Source organism: Lepidochelys kempii, chromosome 7 (genome assembly GCF_965140265.1).
Source record: "Lepidochelys kempii isolate rLepKem1 chromosome 7, rLepKem1.hap2, whole genome shotgun sequence".
In the NCBI taxonomy this organism is placed as follows: domain Eukaryota; kingdom Metazoa; phylum Chordata; order Testudines; family Cheloniidae; genus Lepidochelys; species Lepidochelys kempii.
The window spans coordinates 24,012,255-24,029,151 of record NC_133262.1 but is presented as its reverse complement, the minus strand read 5'-3'; the positions used below and the strand labels follow the sequence as shown (position 1 = coordinate 24,029,151).

Sequence of the window (16,897 nt, the reverse complement as noted above, 5' to 3'; positions counted from 1 at the left end):
AATTCTAGATGTTAAACTAAAATGCATACTGGGTGAGAAATTGATGGTGCTATCAGAAATGTCTTGATCTTCTCCCCATTTGAGTCTAAAATATAAATGTAATTTGTGTTTCTGTCGGGTTTTGAAAGATTTATACTAGTGACTAACTCATCCGGGTACTGTAATGTGCTACTGTGGGGTTTTTAACTATCCAGCTGCATTGGGGATTTTTTGGACTATGTTCTGCTGATGCTCTTTGGAGAGTGGACCTTGCTCCAGCCACATGAGTATCCTTAGAATTTGATGGATGAGCGAGTGGCATTCAAGCACTTTATTCTCTTCCCTCTTCTCTTCTCTGTTTCCAGGTGTGTTTCGGGGTGGCCATGACCTCTTGGTGCGTTCTCGTCTTGTCCTAACAGACATTGTAACAATGCAGGTCACAGCCCGCAGTGGAGAAGAGCTTCCTGTGGACGTAATCATGGCCTCGGTTGGCTAAACTGTCTTTCTGAGACTGCACTCTGACATAAAGGGAGAATGCTCTTGGTTTTCTTGGTTCCCCTCTGTTCTGGACACTGAATTGGAATCACATTCACTACAGCAGCTTTTTATCATTAGTAAAACTAGGATAGTTATTTGGGTTTTTCTAAATAAAATTGTGGTGTTTTTATGCCCTGATAGGAGGTTTTAGGAAGCATTCAGTTTCACTTAAATCTATAAACCCCTCTGAAGAATCAGCCCATTTAGTACCAAGTTGCTGGACTCTGCAGTCTGGAGGTCCTGTGTTTCCAATGAAGCCTTTTTTAACCATTCCTATCATGGTAATGCTGTATCAAACCCATTAAGTCACTTGGAATCTGAAATTAGTGAGCTTTTAATTATCACTAATTTTGCTAGTATATTTGTCTTTAAAAGACCCTTAAAAACAGGACACCGTAAATAAATAAAATAATACTATTCCCTCTCCCGCAGGCTATAGAACTTGGCTGCCTTCCGCTATCATCTTCATGGAAAATGACAGGTTGATCTTCTCCCAGGGTACTTACCCCTCAACACAGTGGGTTGGGATTGGCTGGCTTGCAATTATATTCAGTCAAAGAATGGGAAATAAGTGCCTAGCTCTAGTTTTGCATAACCCTGTCAGAAGGAAATAGTCTCTATAAAGTGTAAATCAATTGAACACGCTGTCTGTGTATAACTGGTTTGGCTGTTCACATTCCCGTAGTTATCAGTAACTGGTTTTTCAGTTGTTCTTAGATCTAACACTGAAAGCCTACTGTATCAGTGGTAGAGGATTATGTGATTTTTGGTGTGCTGTAAGTATCCTGAGGAAATGTGACCAGTTAGATTTTTGAATATGAAAGAAGCAATATGGTGATGTGTAACATCAAACAGCGTGTAATATATCAACCAGAGCTGTTGTCATTCCTCTCTGGAGTCATCATTTTGGTTAACTTGTGAGTTAAGGGGAAAACAGGAGAGATGTCTGCTTCTAGCATGTGTAATTGATCTTTGTTCTACTCTGCCTGTGTTTTTTTATGCAAAGTGTCACCATATAATGTAACATTAAACAAAGTATTAAAAGATCCTGATGGAATTTACATAATTTATTATTGGCCTAAAGGTGTAGCCAAAGGCATTGCACCAACTCATTCCTGCAAGACTGACAAGGCATGTGCGACTGGTAGGGAGATTGTCATAGACAATGCCGGTCTTGCATGCTTTAACAGAGTGATTATCTAGGGTAGCACCTATTTTTGTCATTGCCTCTTCTGTTCACTTCTCCCACCGCCCTATTGGAGGGGCTCACCATATCCTGTGCTAATACTCAAGGAGTTCTCCTTACTCATCACCTTCTGCATGAGCCTCCCACTTTTGTGTTTTTGTTTTAAGCAAACCTTTGTCTCTCCTGGTCCTGAGGCTTTGGCCACTATAGGGCAACACATGCACCTGTGCAACCCACAGTGCTAGCCCTGAGGCTTCTGCAGTAGTCTGTCAGCTAGGAGAATGAACTCTGTGTCTCCTCTTACTAGAGTGGTCCTATTTCCCGTCTTGCAGCACTAGGGGAATTGCAGCAAAACACAAGGCTGAGTGGGCAGCTGACCACGCGTCCTGTGGACGCAGACCCTGGCCATGAGCGGAGGCCATGGTTTGGTTGGGAAGGGTCTTTGCCAGAGATGTGCAGCTGACAGAAGGGCAGGGAGCCAGGAACACTCATTCCGCCAGCTCGGGCGGTTGATGATATGGCCTCACCAGCTCGGCCTGACTGAGGGGGTTACACGGTCCTTTGCCCAGGGTGCCTGTGCAGAGCACTACTGGGGGCAGGTGTGTGACTGTCAAGTGCATCCGGGCTGTGCCCAGAGCCCCGCAGCAGAGCAGAGCTGGGGGCCTAGAGCTGGAGAGAGAGAAGGCAGGTAGAGGTGCCTGTGCCCCTGTTTTCCCTCCCCGCCCTGGACAGCCCCCAAACGCGGCCCTTCCTCCAGCCGTAGGGTGACCAGATGTCCCGATTTTATAGGGACAGTCCCAATATTTGGGTATTTTTCTTATATAGGCTCCTATTAGCCCCCCTCCTCCCGATTTTTCACCTTTTGCCGTCTAGTTCCCCCCTACCCGGCCCGGCGAAGCCCCAGCCCTCTCTGCGGTGGGTCCCGGCCCCGGGGAGCTGGAGCTGGGGCTGGGCCCGGGCCCGGGGGCAGGGAGAAGCCTGGCTGCGGCGGGGCTGCGCCCGCGCTCACCCCCTGGCGAGCGGAGCCAGCCGGGACCAGAGGCGCGCGCGCGCCCCGCTCCCTCGCCAGTCCGTGGAGCAGGCCGCGTGCCCGGGGCAGAGCCTGGCGGGGGCCGGCAGCACCCCCGTCACGTGCCCATCGCCGCCCACTCACAGACGGTGGCTGGGACCCGCCCCCGCCCGGGCTGTTGGCGGCTGCAGCGGGCGGGCTGAGGTGTCGGTAACGGCCGGGTGAGTGGGAGCGGGAGCGGGACCCACCCTGGGCTGGGCGACGGAGCGGGCCCAATAGAAACCCACCATGGGGCTAGCATACCCTTGAGCAGCCCCCCTCCCCGCAGTCAGTCTCCCTCAGTCCCTGGGCGGGAAACCCCTCCTCCCGACAGCCCCTCACCAGAGACCCCCTCAGTCCCTGGGCGGGAACCCCCCCCTCCCGACAGCCCCTCACCGGAGACCCCCTCAGTCCCTGGGCAGGAACCCCCTCCTCCCGACAGCCCCTCACCAGAGACCCCCTCAGTCCCTGGGCGGGAACCCCCCCCCTCCCGACAGCCCCTCACCGGAGACCCCCCTCAGTCCCTGGGCGGGAACCCCCCCCTCCCGACAGCCCCTCACCGGAGACCCCCCTCAGTCCCTGGGCGGGAAACCCCTCCTCCCGACAGCCCCTCACCGGAGACCCCCTCAGTCCCTGGGCGGGAACCCCCCCCTCCCGACAGCCCCTCACCGGAGACCCCCTCAGTCCCTGGGCAGGAACCCCCTCCTCCCGACAGCCCCTCACCGGAGACCCCCTCAGTCCCTGGGCGGGAACCGCCCCCCCTCCCGACAGCCCCTCACCGGAGACCCCCTCAGTCCCTGGGCGGGAACCCCCTCCTCCCGACAGCCCCTCACCGGAGACCCCCTCAGTCCCTGGGAGGGAACCGCCCCCCCTCCCGACAGCCCCTCACCGGAGACCCCCTCAGTCCCTGGGCAGGAACCCCCCCCCTCCCGACAGCCCCTCACCGGAGACCCCCTCAGTCCCTGGGCGGGAACCCCCTCCTCCCGACAGCCCCTCACCGGAGACCCCCTCAGTCCCTGAGCGGGAACCCCGCCCCCCGACAGCCCCTCACCGGAGACCCCCTCAGTCCCTGAGCGGGAACCCCGCCCCCCGACAGCCCCTCACCGGAGATCCCCTCAGTCCCTGAGCGGGAACCCCCCCCCACCCCCAACAACCCCTCACCGGAGACCCCTGCAGCCTCCCTCCCCCGGAAGGGAGCTCTTCCAGCCCCTTTTCCCCCCACCAGGAAGCCCCACAGCTCCCAGGCAAGGAGCGCTGCAGCCCCCTTCCCAGCCAGGACCCCCCTTACAATTCCCCCTCCCCACACCAGCAACCCCTCTCAGTCCCCTGACCACCTCCCTCTGGGCAGCGGTCCCCAAATCCCTCTCTCTCTGGGCAGGGGACCCCCTTTTCCATGTTCCACCAGGCAGGCCCTCAAATCACTCTTACAGTGAGAGACCCCAGTCCAACAACCAGTGACCCAGAGTAGAGATTCCCACTCCCCCTTTCCCAGAGCTGTGCTGCCTGGGGCCTCCCCTGACTTACTGGTTCCTGTAGATTTAGATGTATGGTTAAAGTAAATACAGGGGAACAAAGGGCTTCCCCCAGCCTGTGTCCAGGGGTCTGTTTCAGTGGATATAGTGGGCAGCAACACCAATCTGTCTTGTTTTTTTTTCCAGGGCACCTATTTCTTCTATCTAAGCACCATGTAACAATTAAAGATAACTTTGAGCATGCGTCTTCCCAGCCTCCCTTGCTCCACTGAATATTACTCAACTGCAATCCTTAGTCATCCCACTGAAAGAAGTGTTAACATCATAGATGGGGGGAAAGGTATGGGGGAATGCCCATTGAACTACGTGGTGTGCATTAAATATGATACTTCAATCACTCGCTTCTTGTTCTCTCATCTGTTCATTGTATGCTTACTTAGATTATTTAAGTCTTAGTGGCTTTTTTTACAATATCCAGCACACTTTTGGGCTCTGTAAATAATAAAGCCCTGACACTTTGCCATAGAGTGGACAAGGGGTTGAGTGGTAGGGGAAGACGTGCATGTAGTAAATAGCTCCTTTTGTGTCCAGTGTGAAGGTGAAATGTGTTCATGCTTTGTCACCTGAAATCAGATTTGAGGCCATTGTTCCACAGCATATAATGTCCTCTTCTTTTAGGAAACTTGTGAAGAATGTGTGGGCGCACGGCCTGTGCTCTGGGAGCAGATCGCATCCGCCGGGCCTGTGTGTACCGTGATAACCATGGTAGAACAAGACAACCTGAATGGAGAGATGCTGATAAATACAGCCCCTCCTACAACAAGAATCCCCAGTCCAACAGCCCTGTTCTGGTTTCCCGACGACACTTCGAGAAGGTAACCTTCAAGCAAAACAAAATACTTAGCACGCATTATGGTGCATCCTATACAATGACTTGTAGTTTGAAGGGGGGTAACTGTATATTTCACAACTGTACTTGACCAGTTTGATATAAATATCTTTATATTTTGGAGCATTACAGTTTTCGGTCTCTCCAAGCCTTAGTAGTTTAATTCTAGTTCTGTATTTCCAGACTCCTACTGCTAGTATGTGCTTTGCAGGAATTCATACTGACACTTCAGGCTTTTCAGTACACATGATTGCTGTATTAGTAGTGCTGTATGTGTTCCTACTTCTACAGTAAAAAGGTATTTTAAGTTCTGCTGAAATGTCAGGAATTAGATATTTGTTACAACTACTTAGATTTGTAGAACCAGAAATGTTTAAAGGTGAAAATTAAAAATATTAACACTGTATCATTCTAACCCAATACACCTGCACAGCATTTGAAAACTACTTCCTCATTTACTTTTCTGCTTAAATACTATACTTAAAATTCCACAATTCTCCTGCAATAGCTGATGAGATCACAAAGCAGAAAAAGATGGTGCTTGAAACATATCTATTTATTATTTGTATTACTGTAGTGCTTAGGAGCCCCATTTATGGACCAGGACCCCATTATGCTAGGTGCTATACAAACATAGAACAAGAAAAGATGGTCCCTGTCCCAAGGAACTTACAATCAGTGTGTAAGACCAGAGACAACAGATGGGCGTAGGCAGACTGATGGAGGAGTACAAGGAAACAATGAGATGGTATTGGCCAGTATGATAGGTAGTGGTCTCAAGCGTACCAGAGGCCTAACTATGAGCACAAGCAAACATCTGATCATACAGTTGTCTTTATTAAACTACTTTCCATGCTTATTCACTATTTGGGAACAGTGTGACACACTTTATTTACAATGTTGAAGCGGAAACAATTGGATTTGTGCTTTTCTTTGCTGCTTTCTATTCTGCTTGTAGGCCTGAAAGGTTTTACAAAACTCAAGGCCAATAGAAATGTTTCTGTGTAGTTTTGTTCATTGGGAACTTTTTTTTAACAAACCATTTTCCTGTGGTATTAGCCACCCAAACATTGCAGCTTTTGGCTGGCACCTGAGAATCAGAAAGTGAATTTGACTAGAAGCAGAAGTGAAACCCACAGTCTGTTTCCATTGTCCAAACTGAGAAAAAATGCAAAAATGTGAACAGTGAAAGTAAGTTAGACTTTAAAAATGATCAGATTATTAAAACAAAGTTATTGTTTGTAACATTTGTAAGAATTTTTTTTTTAAATAAAAAAGATTAAGGAACCTAACAATGTCCTTTTATAATTATTCATTACATTGGGGAAGGCCCTAAGATGATGATGTTGCTGGGACTTTTTTTGGTAGGACAGAATGTATAATATGCTTAGAGTGGAAGATCTCTGATTAGTATTAGTGAAGTAAAAATTGCAAATTTACTATTATACGCAAATATTGTATTATATAGTGAATATTCCTTATAACCAGTGGTGTTTATATTTATTTTTGAAAAATAGCCATATTGCATATTGCTGGGTCTGAAAATTAATCCCTTGCATATTTTCAATGACTTTCTCATAGGAGTAATAATTACTGATTACTTTTGAATCATTTTTTGGTTGCAGTCACGTATCAGCACTGAGTATATTCTCACACCCATACAAAACAGAAGTGATAGAATTGCCAAGAAAAGTAACTAGCAGAACAGCAACTAAAAGTTTCTTTCTTGTCAGAAAGTAACCTTTCTTCTTAAAATGTAAGATATTACTTTAATAAGTTATCTGTAAGCTTCTCTTTTCTTGTTAGGCTCTCTGCCACTAGTTGTAGTGAGTGAGTTTGCTGTGATCTGTTGTAGTCTCCACTATATAATGGAGAAGGCAGAGAGCTACAATATGCTCTGATTACTTTGTAATTTGCTGTCTGCTCCTGTCTTGTGTACTGGCATGAGGTGCTTTTCTATTTTATGTGAAAGGATGCTGATTCTTCTGAGCGTGTCCTTGCGGCTATGCGCTGGGGACTGGTCCCAGCCTGGTTTAGAGAAGCTGACCCTTCCAAAATGCAGTATAAAACCTCCAACTGTTGCAGCGAAACCATGATGGAGAAACCCTCCTACAAGGTAAGTTTACAATATTATTGCATTTAATGAGTCTTGAGAGAGGGAAGATTTTATAATCATCAGCTCCTAGCAGTGCTATTAATGACTTGTAAACCAGAGATCTAAGCCTCTTCCTAACAAGAATTGACCACCACCACCCTGTTGCACAGAAAATAAATCCTTCTGAGTGACACAATGTAAAACCTAGCATCTCAGTTTCATTGAAACAGAAGAACCCAACAAACGATAGCTTTTCGCATGCTGTATTTGACCAGGTGGCCTTAAGATAACGTGCTATTTGGTTCAAGTACAGTTCAGGCTGGAGAAAACAAAGACATTGGTTCTATAGAAAGAAAGCTTTGGGAATAAAATACTATTTAAAATTAATAGAAAGCTTGTCTGTTAAGCCAATTGAGCAGCAGCACAAGGAGCTCCATAGGTAGACTTATCCTGCCCCCCTCAGCCGGTAGGTGGGTGTACTGTTTGGTGGGAGTCTATAAGAGGGGGTTCTGTCACGCTCTAAATTATGGAAGCTGAGAACATGAAGGATTATTTTGTCTTACTGCTCATAACCTTCAGTGAATTAGAGACTCTCAGAATTACCCTGAGTATTACTTGCAGAACACCTCCAACTTAATTTTGGTGTGTGGTGGGTAGTTAGGTGCCTATCTCCCATTGATATTAATGAAAGGGAGTAGACAGAGTGCCAATTACTACAGTGACATATTTAAAACTAAATCAGACTTCCTGAATGGAGTGGAATAGAATGACTAGATTTCCATCTTGTGCTAGTGTGGAGTTCTCATGCTGCCACTACCATGTATTAATGTATTTTAATTCTTAGGTGGTTATGGGACACTATCAGATTACTATGTATAAAACACATATACAGGAATTATCTACATAATAAGGCTCTAACTTCATCAAGAGCTTTTAATGGTGGCATAAACCCTGATAGCAGAGCATAGGTTTATGTGAACAGAACCCCAGTGTGGACCTACAGCTTTAATGTCTATGCATTTGAGGATCAGTTATAGAATACAAAAAGTGTTATAAAGAAATGTGTTCCCTATACTTCAACCATGGCCTTATCCTCCCCTCCTTCTCCCACCCCAACAACCCTTTTATTTTAATACCTTCCAAGCTGCCATCTGCTTTGATTTGTGACGTGGTCAAATCTTCTCTTCCCAAAGGGACCTCTGGTAAAGGGCAGGCGCTGTGTAGTGCTGGCAGATGGATTCTATGAATGGCAGCAGCACAATGGAAAGAAGCAGCCCTATTTCATTTACTTCCCACAGCCCAAGCAAGAAATGGTACTGGATTCCCAGCAACAATGTTGTTTTAATACTCAGCAATGAGATATAGCACTTTCTGATTTGAAAAGGCTTTAGAAATATTAATTAGTTGTCACTTATCCTGAAGAAAAACATGTTTATTTTATAAATTCCTGCTCACTCCAGCTGTGTTCGTGATTGAGGTTCAGGCATAGGATATTGGAAGCAGTGCAGCTTAAATGTGTGGTGAGGCCTAACTTCCAGGCAGGTGGAAAGAGGGCTTTGGCAGTGATGGAAGATGTCCCGCTGTCACGTAGTCATCCCCTGTATATTAAAGCCCTGAAATGCAGAAAGATTAGCTTCTCTTATGTTTGGAACTGTTGCTGTAATATGTGATGGTACACCCAAAGCTGCAGTCTGTGCATGGCCTTTTGATCTACAGTGTGCTTCCCATCACTCTTCTGACGGAAGGCTTGATCCTTAGAAGTGCTGAGCACAAAGAGCTCCCATTGAAGTCAATGGCCCTTGGTAAAATTTCACAGAACAGAGTTCTGAATAATCTCAGAAACTCTTTTCGGCCTGTTGTGCTTTCGTTATTTATTTTTTCATGGAAATGTAATCTGTTACATCGAAGATCTTATCTGCTACTGTTGCTTATCCTTTCTCATCTCCTGTGACCTCACGATCATTTCCAAAGTAACAGTGTACAATGCACAGGTGGAGAATATGACTTTGAGAGGGGGGAAAAGTATCAATGCAAGATGAAGTTCCTAATAAAGTTTTTGTGTAAACAGCCCTAGAAATAGGGAAGAGTAATTAAAATAGCAGATGAGGCATGGGTAGCTGAACTACACTGGTTTTGTGTGTTTTCTGTGAGGGATCAGATAGCCTTTAAATATCTTTGTATTGAAATTACATAATATAGGAAGGAGATTAGGAAAGACTGTGATCATTCTGTATCTTTATTTTCCAGGCAGATGGGAAGGATGATGATGAAGAGTGGAAAGGCTGGAGGTTACTCACCATGGCTGGGATTTTCGATTGCTGGGAGCCCCCTGATGGAGGGGATGCATTATACACCTACACCATCATCACAGTAGATGCGTCTAAAGGCTTAAGTGATATCCATAACAGGCAAGTGAGAATGACTGGCTGTGGATTGTAGAGTTTAGGGGGGCAGAGATTAGTGGCGAGTGTGTGGCAGAAAACCTTCCTTTTACTTCTGTGCTGTGTGGAGCAGGTAGTGTGACTGTATTCCCCTACATACATAGCCTTGGTGGCCAAGAACATACAGGCCAGAAATTCTTCCATGCTCTTTCTACCTGATCCCCCTAGAGAAGTACATTAGAACATTACTAACTTGTTTCAGGTCACTGAATCTTGCCCTTGCCATAAATCACTGTGTTTGGCTCCTTGCTGGTAGCAATAAGAATTAAATTGCTCATAGGCCTGCCTAGTGATTGACAGACCCTTTGCCTCCTCTGGGGAAGCAGGCTGCTTTGGTGAAGTTAGTACACTGTTTGCCTCAAAGAAAAACATTGTATTGCTTAGTCCTTTCCTCACATCTTCAGAAATTAGGTCTGTGTGCCTTCAAGCCAGTTGTTAATGTACTAATAGTTATTGCCAACACAGTGTATCCCCAGATAGCTGGAATCTGGATTATGTTAATTCTGGATCTTAGTTTGGCTTTCACCCAAATCACTCAGTCCTGCCACGTGGCGGATAAGTTGTGTGTCTCTATGTGGACTTAAGATTTCTGCATCTCCTCCCATGTTTAGGATGCCAGCTATCCTGGATGGGGATGAGGCCGTCAGGAAATGGTTGGACTTTACAGAGGTATCAACACAGGAAGCCCTTAGGCTCATCCACTCCACAGAGAACATTGCTTTCCACCCGGTTTCCACTATAGTAAACAACTCCAGAAACAATACACCAGAATGCCTCGCTCCCATTGGGTTGGGACCAAAGACGGTGAGATCTGGTGGTTGACACAAATCACACTTCCCTCCATAATACTATTTAATAATAATAAATAGAATAGTACTTTGTCCTCTGTCTAACTTTGTAGCTGAGGGTTTTGCTGCTCTTTACAAACATTAATGAATTAATCCTGCCCGCAGATAATTTATACCCATTTTCATAGATGCATAGATTGTTCAGCCTGGAAGGGCCTTTTACAGAGGAGAAAATGGAGGCTGTAGACTCAGGGCCAGATTTAGGGGCAGGTGACTCAGGCGACCTCCTGGGGTGCCAGGCTTAGGGGGCACCAGGCTCGGGGGTGCTGTTTTTGTTGTTAGTGACAAAAGGGAAAATAGAATGTTTGAAGTAAAATGTAAATACAGATTGCAGATCCTAGCATGCAAATTTATTATCTTATATGACAGGATGAATCATGCATGCGAATCATGCATGCAAATCATGCATCAAAGTTGTGAAATGGGCTACAAATGCAATAAAAAATAAGGTAGTCAAAAGTTTAACAAATGGGGTGGGTCATGCCACAGAATATAAGAGAATAAATCACATGTTTTTTTTAGCTGTTTATTAGGGGCTGGCAGCTCACTCAGTGCCTGAGGATGAGAGGTAGATTATGCCATGTAAGATTCTTGATCTACCCCTTCTAACTGATTCAGGATGGCTCTGAGAGACTCCCAAATAAGGGAGTGTTATGTACTCCTGATAACACAAGAACTAGGGGTCACCAAATGAAATTAATAGGCAGCAGGTTTAGAACAAATAAAAGGAAGTATTTTTTCACACAACACACAGTCAACCTGTGGAACTCCTTGCCAGAGAATGTTGTGAATGCCAAGTCTATAACACGGTTCAAAAAAAACCTAGATAAGTTCATGGAGGATAGGTCCATCAATGGCTATTAGCCAGGATGGACAGGGATGATGTTCCTAGCCTCTGTTTGTTAGAAGTTGGGAATGGGTGACAGGGGACGGATCACCCGTTCTGTTCATTCCCTCTGTGGCACCTGGCATTGGCCACTGTCAGAAGACAGGATACTGGGCTAGATGGATCTATGATCTGACCCGGTATGGCTGTTCTTATGTTCCCAAAGGCAGCCATCCATCCTCAGTTGGAGAGAGGGTCACTGCAGTGAAGGCCCCTCAAGGATTCCCATTCCTTTTCCTGCTCTTCCAGAAATAAACCATGATGTATAGTGTCGGGATCACTCTGCTTAATATGGTATATTCTTTCCTGAATGGCATTTAGGATTAATCCGACTGGGACTTCCACGGGAACTTTCTGCAAGGCTGTGTAACTGTAGGGAGTGATGCTGCTGCTGCATCTTCCCCATTCTGAAACTGGACCCAGCTCATTGACTTGGTACCCATGTGGGCATTTTCTGATGTGCCTTGCATATATGACCAGCTATTTCTGTGGTTCTTATTTTTCTTATTGTAATTTGTCCTCACAGGAAACCAAAGTCAGCACTAGCAGCAAAATGATGTTGGATTGGGTGAAAAACAAGTCTCCCAAGAAAGAGGAAGGTGATTTGCCCAGATGGTCCAGCCAGTTCATTCAAATTGCTGCACCCAAGAGAACCAGTGCAGGCTTAATGCACCAGTGGCTGAAGAAGGAAGAGGGGGATCCTTGTGCAAAGAAGCCCAAAACTCAATGAACTGACTTTCAGTTCTGAGTTCCTAAGCAGATGCAGCGTGTTAGCTTGTTAGATTCTGCAGACTGGTACTGAGACTCCTGTGACCTGTTGCATTGAGCATTTTAACGTGATCTCTTTAGCACTGATGTGATTTTGTAGCTTGTTGCCCTTCTTGTGCTGATGGTTTACTGATTCAGGAGAGCAGTGTTTGGTTTTTAAAACTTTCTTTCTTGTCTTCCACTAGCAGGGACATAGATTTAATGTGCAATGCTCACCTCCCACCAACTTTTTCACTGCAACCCAGTGGTTGGCACTGACCTGCCTTGGGAATGTCTATGGATCAAATACATGTGAGAGAGGCACTTAAATGCAATCCATGCTCTTCCCATTGGGTGAGGAACAGAAAAACTGCATGGAATTCTTTCCTGTCATTGTATTCAGCTGGTTCTCCTGTGTGTTAATTCTCCTAGATAGTCTGTTCTATACAGATTATTTTGGACACTTTTGATGCTTGAGAACTTCTGCAGCTGAAAAATGAAAAAAAGAACCTATGTTAAACTAGAATTTAAATCAGAGACAGAGACCCATTCCCAAGGCCAGGAAATTCTGGGCTAACACTGCCTTGCTTTGTGTTGGCACAGCAACATGTATGGGCCTCTGCATAAGGGTTCCAGAACAGTGGGATCCTGATGTCATATGCGGAAAGGAGGATGTTCAGGATCCTGGAAGCAAGTGCCATGGGTACAGGTGCCTTTTAAAACTGAGGAAGCATTCTATTGTGGAAATGGGGAGGGGTGTGAGTAAGAGAGAAATGCCTTGTTAAGTCAGTTTTGCTGGTGAAAGCTAAAAGTGGCCTTACCTTTAAATTCTTTTCCATGCTCATTGTCTGTCCCATTTCTGACAGGCTGACCTGCCTTTAAGGAGTCTGTGTGCTATTGTCAAGGGCTGCTTTGAAAACCATTCCCCAGTGGTATTATAATATTATGGAAGCCACTAGAAATATCCCCTCAAATTTCCCACTGTTACAATGTAGTTATAATGTAGGCATGAATCAGTATTTTAACCAGTGTTGTCTAACCCTGCTCAGAGCAGGGTTAGATGACACAATGGTAAAAATGGCAGCATATTGTCTACACCAGACCTCACACTGACAGTAGCAACACTGGTAAATTTAAAGAGAAAGTCCTGATATTCAGAAGTGCTGAGCGCCCACAGCTCCAAATGAAGTCAATAGAAGCTGCAGGTACTCAGTACTACTGAAAAACAAGCTTTAATGTGTTGGCATGACCTTAGAGAGCAGGTTCCTGGGAATTACTGGGTTTAATCTGTCTTCTGTGGCAGCCATAACTCTTAGCTTTATTATTTTTTGTGGGGAGTGGTGTGGGAAAACTTGTCTTGGCCATAGTGTTTGTGCAATCTTTTTGTTAATAGGATTTTAAGATTTAGAGAGTATTTTCTGAATCCTTGATCCAGAGAGGGAACAATCACTCTTTTGAGTAGGTAGATCACTGGACTGTCACTAAAGTACAAAAGTATTTTTTTGTCTTTGGTCTGGGACTTGAACAAACAGTGAGAGTCAAATGTTAGAGCAAAGACCTTAGCATGTGGGTGCTCTCTGGAGAGCATCACTTATTTGTGTTTGAAATAGTAGTTTGTAGAAAATAAAAAGCGATCAGTTGGCTTGTTGTGATGTGTCCTTGTGTGTATCTGTCTCTCTATACTTGTTATCAATCCATAATCATCCACTCCACAAGCAATGTGAATAATGTGTCTTCCTCACCCTTGCAAAAAGAGACTTCATAGAGTACAGTGAGCTGTAAGACTTTTGGCTGGCTAAAGTTCCTGAAGAGGTAAGAGTTTATTTACAAATTAAAATATTCTCAGAAGGCAGATTGATGGCTCCACTCAGAAATGATTTGTTCTAAGGGAGCTCCATAGATGCTTCTTAGCTGCTGTGGAGAGTTTTGAGGGATGGGCGGTTGAGCAGCAGCCTTTGGAGTGTCAAACAGGAGTATGGTAAGATACCATTAAATGGGGGAGAACCAAATCCATACGGCAAGGAAATGAGTTCTTTTAAAGATATCAAACTGTATCCCAAGATATATCAGAACCTTACGGTAACCCGTTACATTACATTCATTGGGAAATGCTCCATTGAGCCCCATTTCTGACACCTTGGAGGAGCTAGGGAATGTCTCCTGCTAGCTGATCGGTAGTTTGGGTGGATTTAGGGTTTCCCCTTGTCTATGCTTAATGTAAACTAGCCAGAAACAGTTTTGCAGTCTATTTCTCTATCACTGCCATCATTAACCTTTCAAGACAAAATAATGTATTATCTAATTTCAGTCCCATTCCAGACTCTGGAAGAATCAGAGGGCTGGATTTGTGGTCCCTGAAACTCTTGTCTCAGCACCATCTATGTGCTTCAGCAAGCAACATGCAGAAAGTGAGAAATAGATTTCTTCCTCTGCCAAGTCATTTCTTCTCTCGGCAGAATGATTTTGCTGCCCCTCTTCAGTGTATTGCCTGTAGACAGCAACCATTACAGAACAGACTCTACAAAAAGTCACAAGCATGCATTTAATTGTTGTAAAACTCACTGTTGCTACTATGGAGGGAGGCATGAGGTGAATATAGACCTGGCAATCAGGAATACCTGAATTCTAATCCTCTTCCTAATACTCACTCTTTTATTGCCTTGGGCCACTCATAATCCCTCTCTGCCTCAATTTTCCCATCTGTAAAATGCGGAATAATCCTTCCCCCTAACACTCATAAGGGCTGATTATGTGTAGAGCATTTTGCAGGTAGAAAGCGCTGGAAGTGTTATCACTAAATAACTATCTTTATATTTATATACTGTTCTCTCTAAATAACACCTTTAAACTTATATCTATTTCCAAATCAAATGTGTCTCCATTCAGAAACTGTTAAAAAAAATTTTTTAATGAACATACTTGGTACCATAATCTCATCCTGAAGCTCATCAAATGCACCAAATGAAGCCCTTCTGTTGAAAGCCAAATGCCAGTTCTGCAGGCCCTAATCCCCCCCCTCCCAGTTATGCCAACAGCTGTGTCAGTAACCTCAGAAAACAAGTGTATCGTTTTTCTTAGTGTTGGTCTCTCAGGAATGAGGAATTTTTCTTTTTACATGCGAGTATAAAACCTAGCACTAAAACCAGGGGCTTGCAAACCCATTGCCAATAGCCAGGGAAATTTATTAGTTTTGGGAAAGGAAAAGGCCCATCCTGTTACGGTAGCAGGAGACTGAAATGAAATGAGATTTTCCTTAGGTGTTTGCACGGTGAGACAATAGGCCTTTTTCTAGAAGGGCAGCTAGTGGCATTATCGGTTTGATCAAAGACGGACAATGTGGCCATGTCTCCACTAGCCCTTTCTCTGAAAAGTTTCACACTCCCTCACAGGTGGTAGCAAAATGGGAGCCCTAATATAGAAAAAGTTGGTAGAAGCAGTGGCAACTAGGGTTTTAACCACTGTGTCATGTAGATTTATATGATGATGCAGCTGCTGTACACTAGGGCTCCCAGTGATGGAATTACACCAGTATTAGAAATGGTGGGATTTATTTGCAGGAAAAAGGGCTAATGTAAACACAGCCTAAGGATTATTGGATAGCAGATCTGCCCTACCAATATTGGGATCTCCAACAAGAGAACTGGGATCCCCTGTATTTTGCTGATTGTCCTTGATTTTATTGAGAATATTTGAGAAGGTAAGAGACTGCTTGCTCCTCTGTGGCACTCCCCTAGGGGAAATACAGCTTGCTCAAGTAGGAAGACAGTGATCTACTGGCTGCCCTTCTATTTGTGGTCTACAGTGTCACTATATTGGCACACCTTTAAAAAAACACTCAATTTCAGAGTCCTGCTGCTTTGTAGGCAGAAGCTCTTCATCCCTGAGCAGGAGCAGGACAGGTACCAGTGGTGGTACTTACAGCTGTTAAAACTGGTAATCTACACATTCCTCTTTTTACCGTAATATAGGCACCTGGTGGCGGGTTGCTTCCCCTTCCATTGGGTGTGCTTCAACCCACGTTAGCACTTGTATTGATCATGAGCATAAGCCTGGAGTTTGGAGCAACCCAAAATTGATGGTGGGTCGGAATAGCACAGTTGAACGGGGGCCAGAGTCTGGATCATACAGCCAGGTTTGTGTCTGATGTTTATTCCTAGTAGAGCATTTAACACTGATACAGCCCTTCCAAATGTTTTATAAACATTTAATTCACAGTTAAGTGGTCCACAAGTATATGTGGGCCTTATGTCCATAAATACCCTTCATAGCAGCCCTGGGGAAAGTCTTAAAGCTGTGGAAGCTGATGCTCAGAGAGGTAAAGTGGTGCCAAAGGCGAGAGTGAGGCAGTATTAGATTTGCAATTAGAATTTGAGGCTTCCTCCTTCTTAGTTCCATGCTTACACAGCTAGGGTGCCCTGTTCTGGGAGACAGGAGCAGCAGTCATTTGCCCTGGCACAAAAGCTACCTGCCCACATTTGTCATAACAATGAGGGGGGGAGATATTTTTCTTGCCTGTGACACCCCTGCTGCCCCAATCCAATACCCAAGTGACACGGGCAAGACGAGAGGGGAATATTGTACAGAGAGAGAGAGAGGCTCAGCCGTGAGCCCCAGAGCTATTGGGGCGCAGTGCAGTGCAAGGTACTGGTGTTTACAGCGGGACTGGAAGGTGAATTCAAGCGTGGAGCCTGCTATGGAGCCGATCAGGGGCCAAAGAGGACGAGCGACACGTGACTGCTTAAAGCGCTACAGCCGAAGCAGGGGAAGAA

The 16,897-nt window shown here is 45.3% G+C and overlaps 2 protein-coding genes across 4 annotated transcripts in view; both read left to right on the top strand.

The window, feature by feature from the left end:
- COPG1 (COPI coat complex subunit gamma 1) overlaps positions 1–1,563 on the top strand; it is a 30,208-nt gene extending 28,645 nt beyond the window's left edge. For both annotated transcript variants that reach the window (XM_073351402.1, XM_073351401.1), the window contains one exon: positions 345–1,563. In XM_073351402.1, the coding sequence (XP_073207503.1) occupies positions 345–475 (131 nt within the window). In that variant the 3' untranslated portion in view covers positions 476–1,563. The remainder of the gene's footprint in view (positions 1–344) is intronic.
- Positions 1,564–2,765: 1,202 nt separating this feature from the next.
- On the top strand, positions 2,766–13,776 carry HMCES (5-hydroxymethylcytosine binding, ES cell specific). Of its 2 annotated transcripts, XM_073351405.1 has the most exons (8): positions 2,766–2,932; positions 4,409–4,562; positions 4,901–5,097; positions 7,084–7,227; positions 8,400–8,519; positions 9,454–9,614; positions 10,259–10,451; positions 11,908–13,776. In XM_073351405.1, exons 3-8 carry the CDS (start codon positions 4,915–4,917, stop codon positions 12,109–12,111), a joined length of 1,005 nt encoding a protein of 334 aa, XP_073207506.1. In that variant the 5' UTR covers positions 2,766–2,932; positions 4,409–4,562; positions 4,901–4,914; the 3' UTR covers positions 12,112–13,776. The 2 variants fall into 2 exon arrangements, with proteins under 2 accessions (XP_073207506.1, XP_073207505.1); XM_073351404.1 differs by lacking the exon at positions 4,409–4,562.
- The last annotated feature ends 3,121 nt before the right edge of the window (positions 13,777–16,897 follow it).

Coding starts and splice junctions, on each gene's coding strand:
- HMCES (XM_073351404.1), top strand. CDS start 4,915: ATGTGTGGGCGCACGGCCTGTGCTCTGGGAGCAGATCGCATCCGCCGG. Junction 8,520..9,453: donor CACAGCCCAAGCAAGAAATG/GTACTGGATTCC, acceptor TTTATTTTCCAG/GCAGATGGGAAGGATGATGA. Junction 10,452..11,907: donor TTGGGTTGGGACCAAAGACG/GTGAGATCTGGT, acceptor TTGTCCTCACAG/GAAACCAAAGTCAGCACTAG.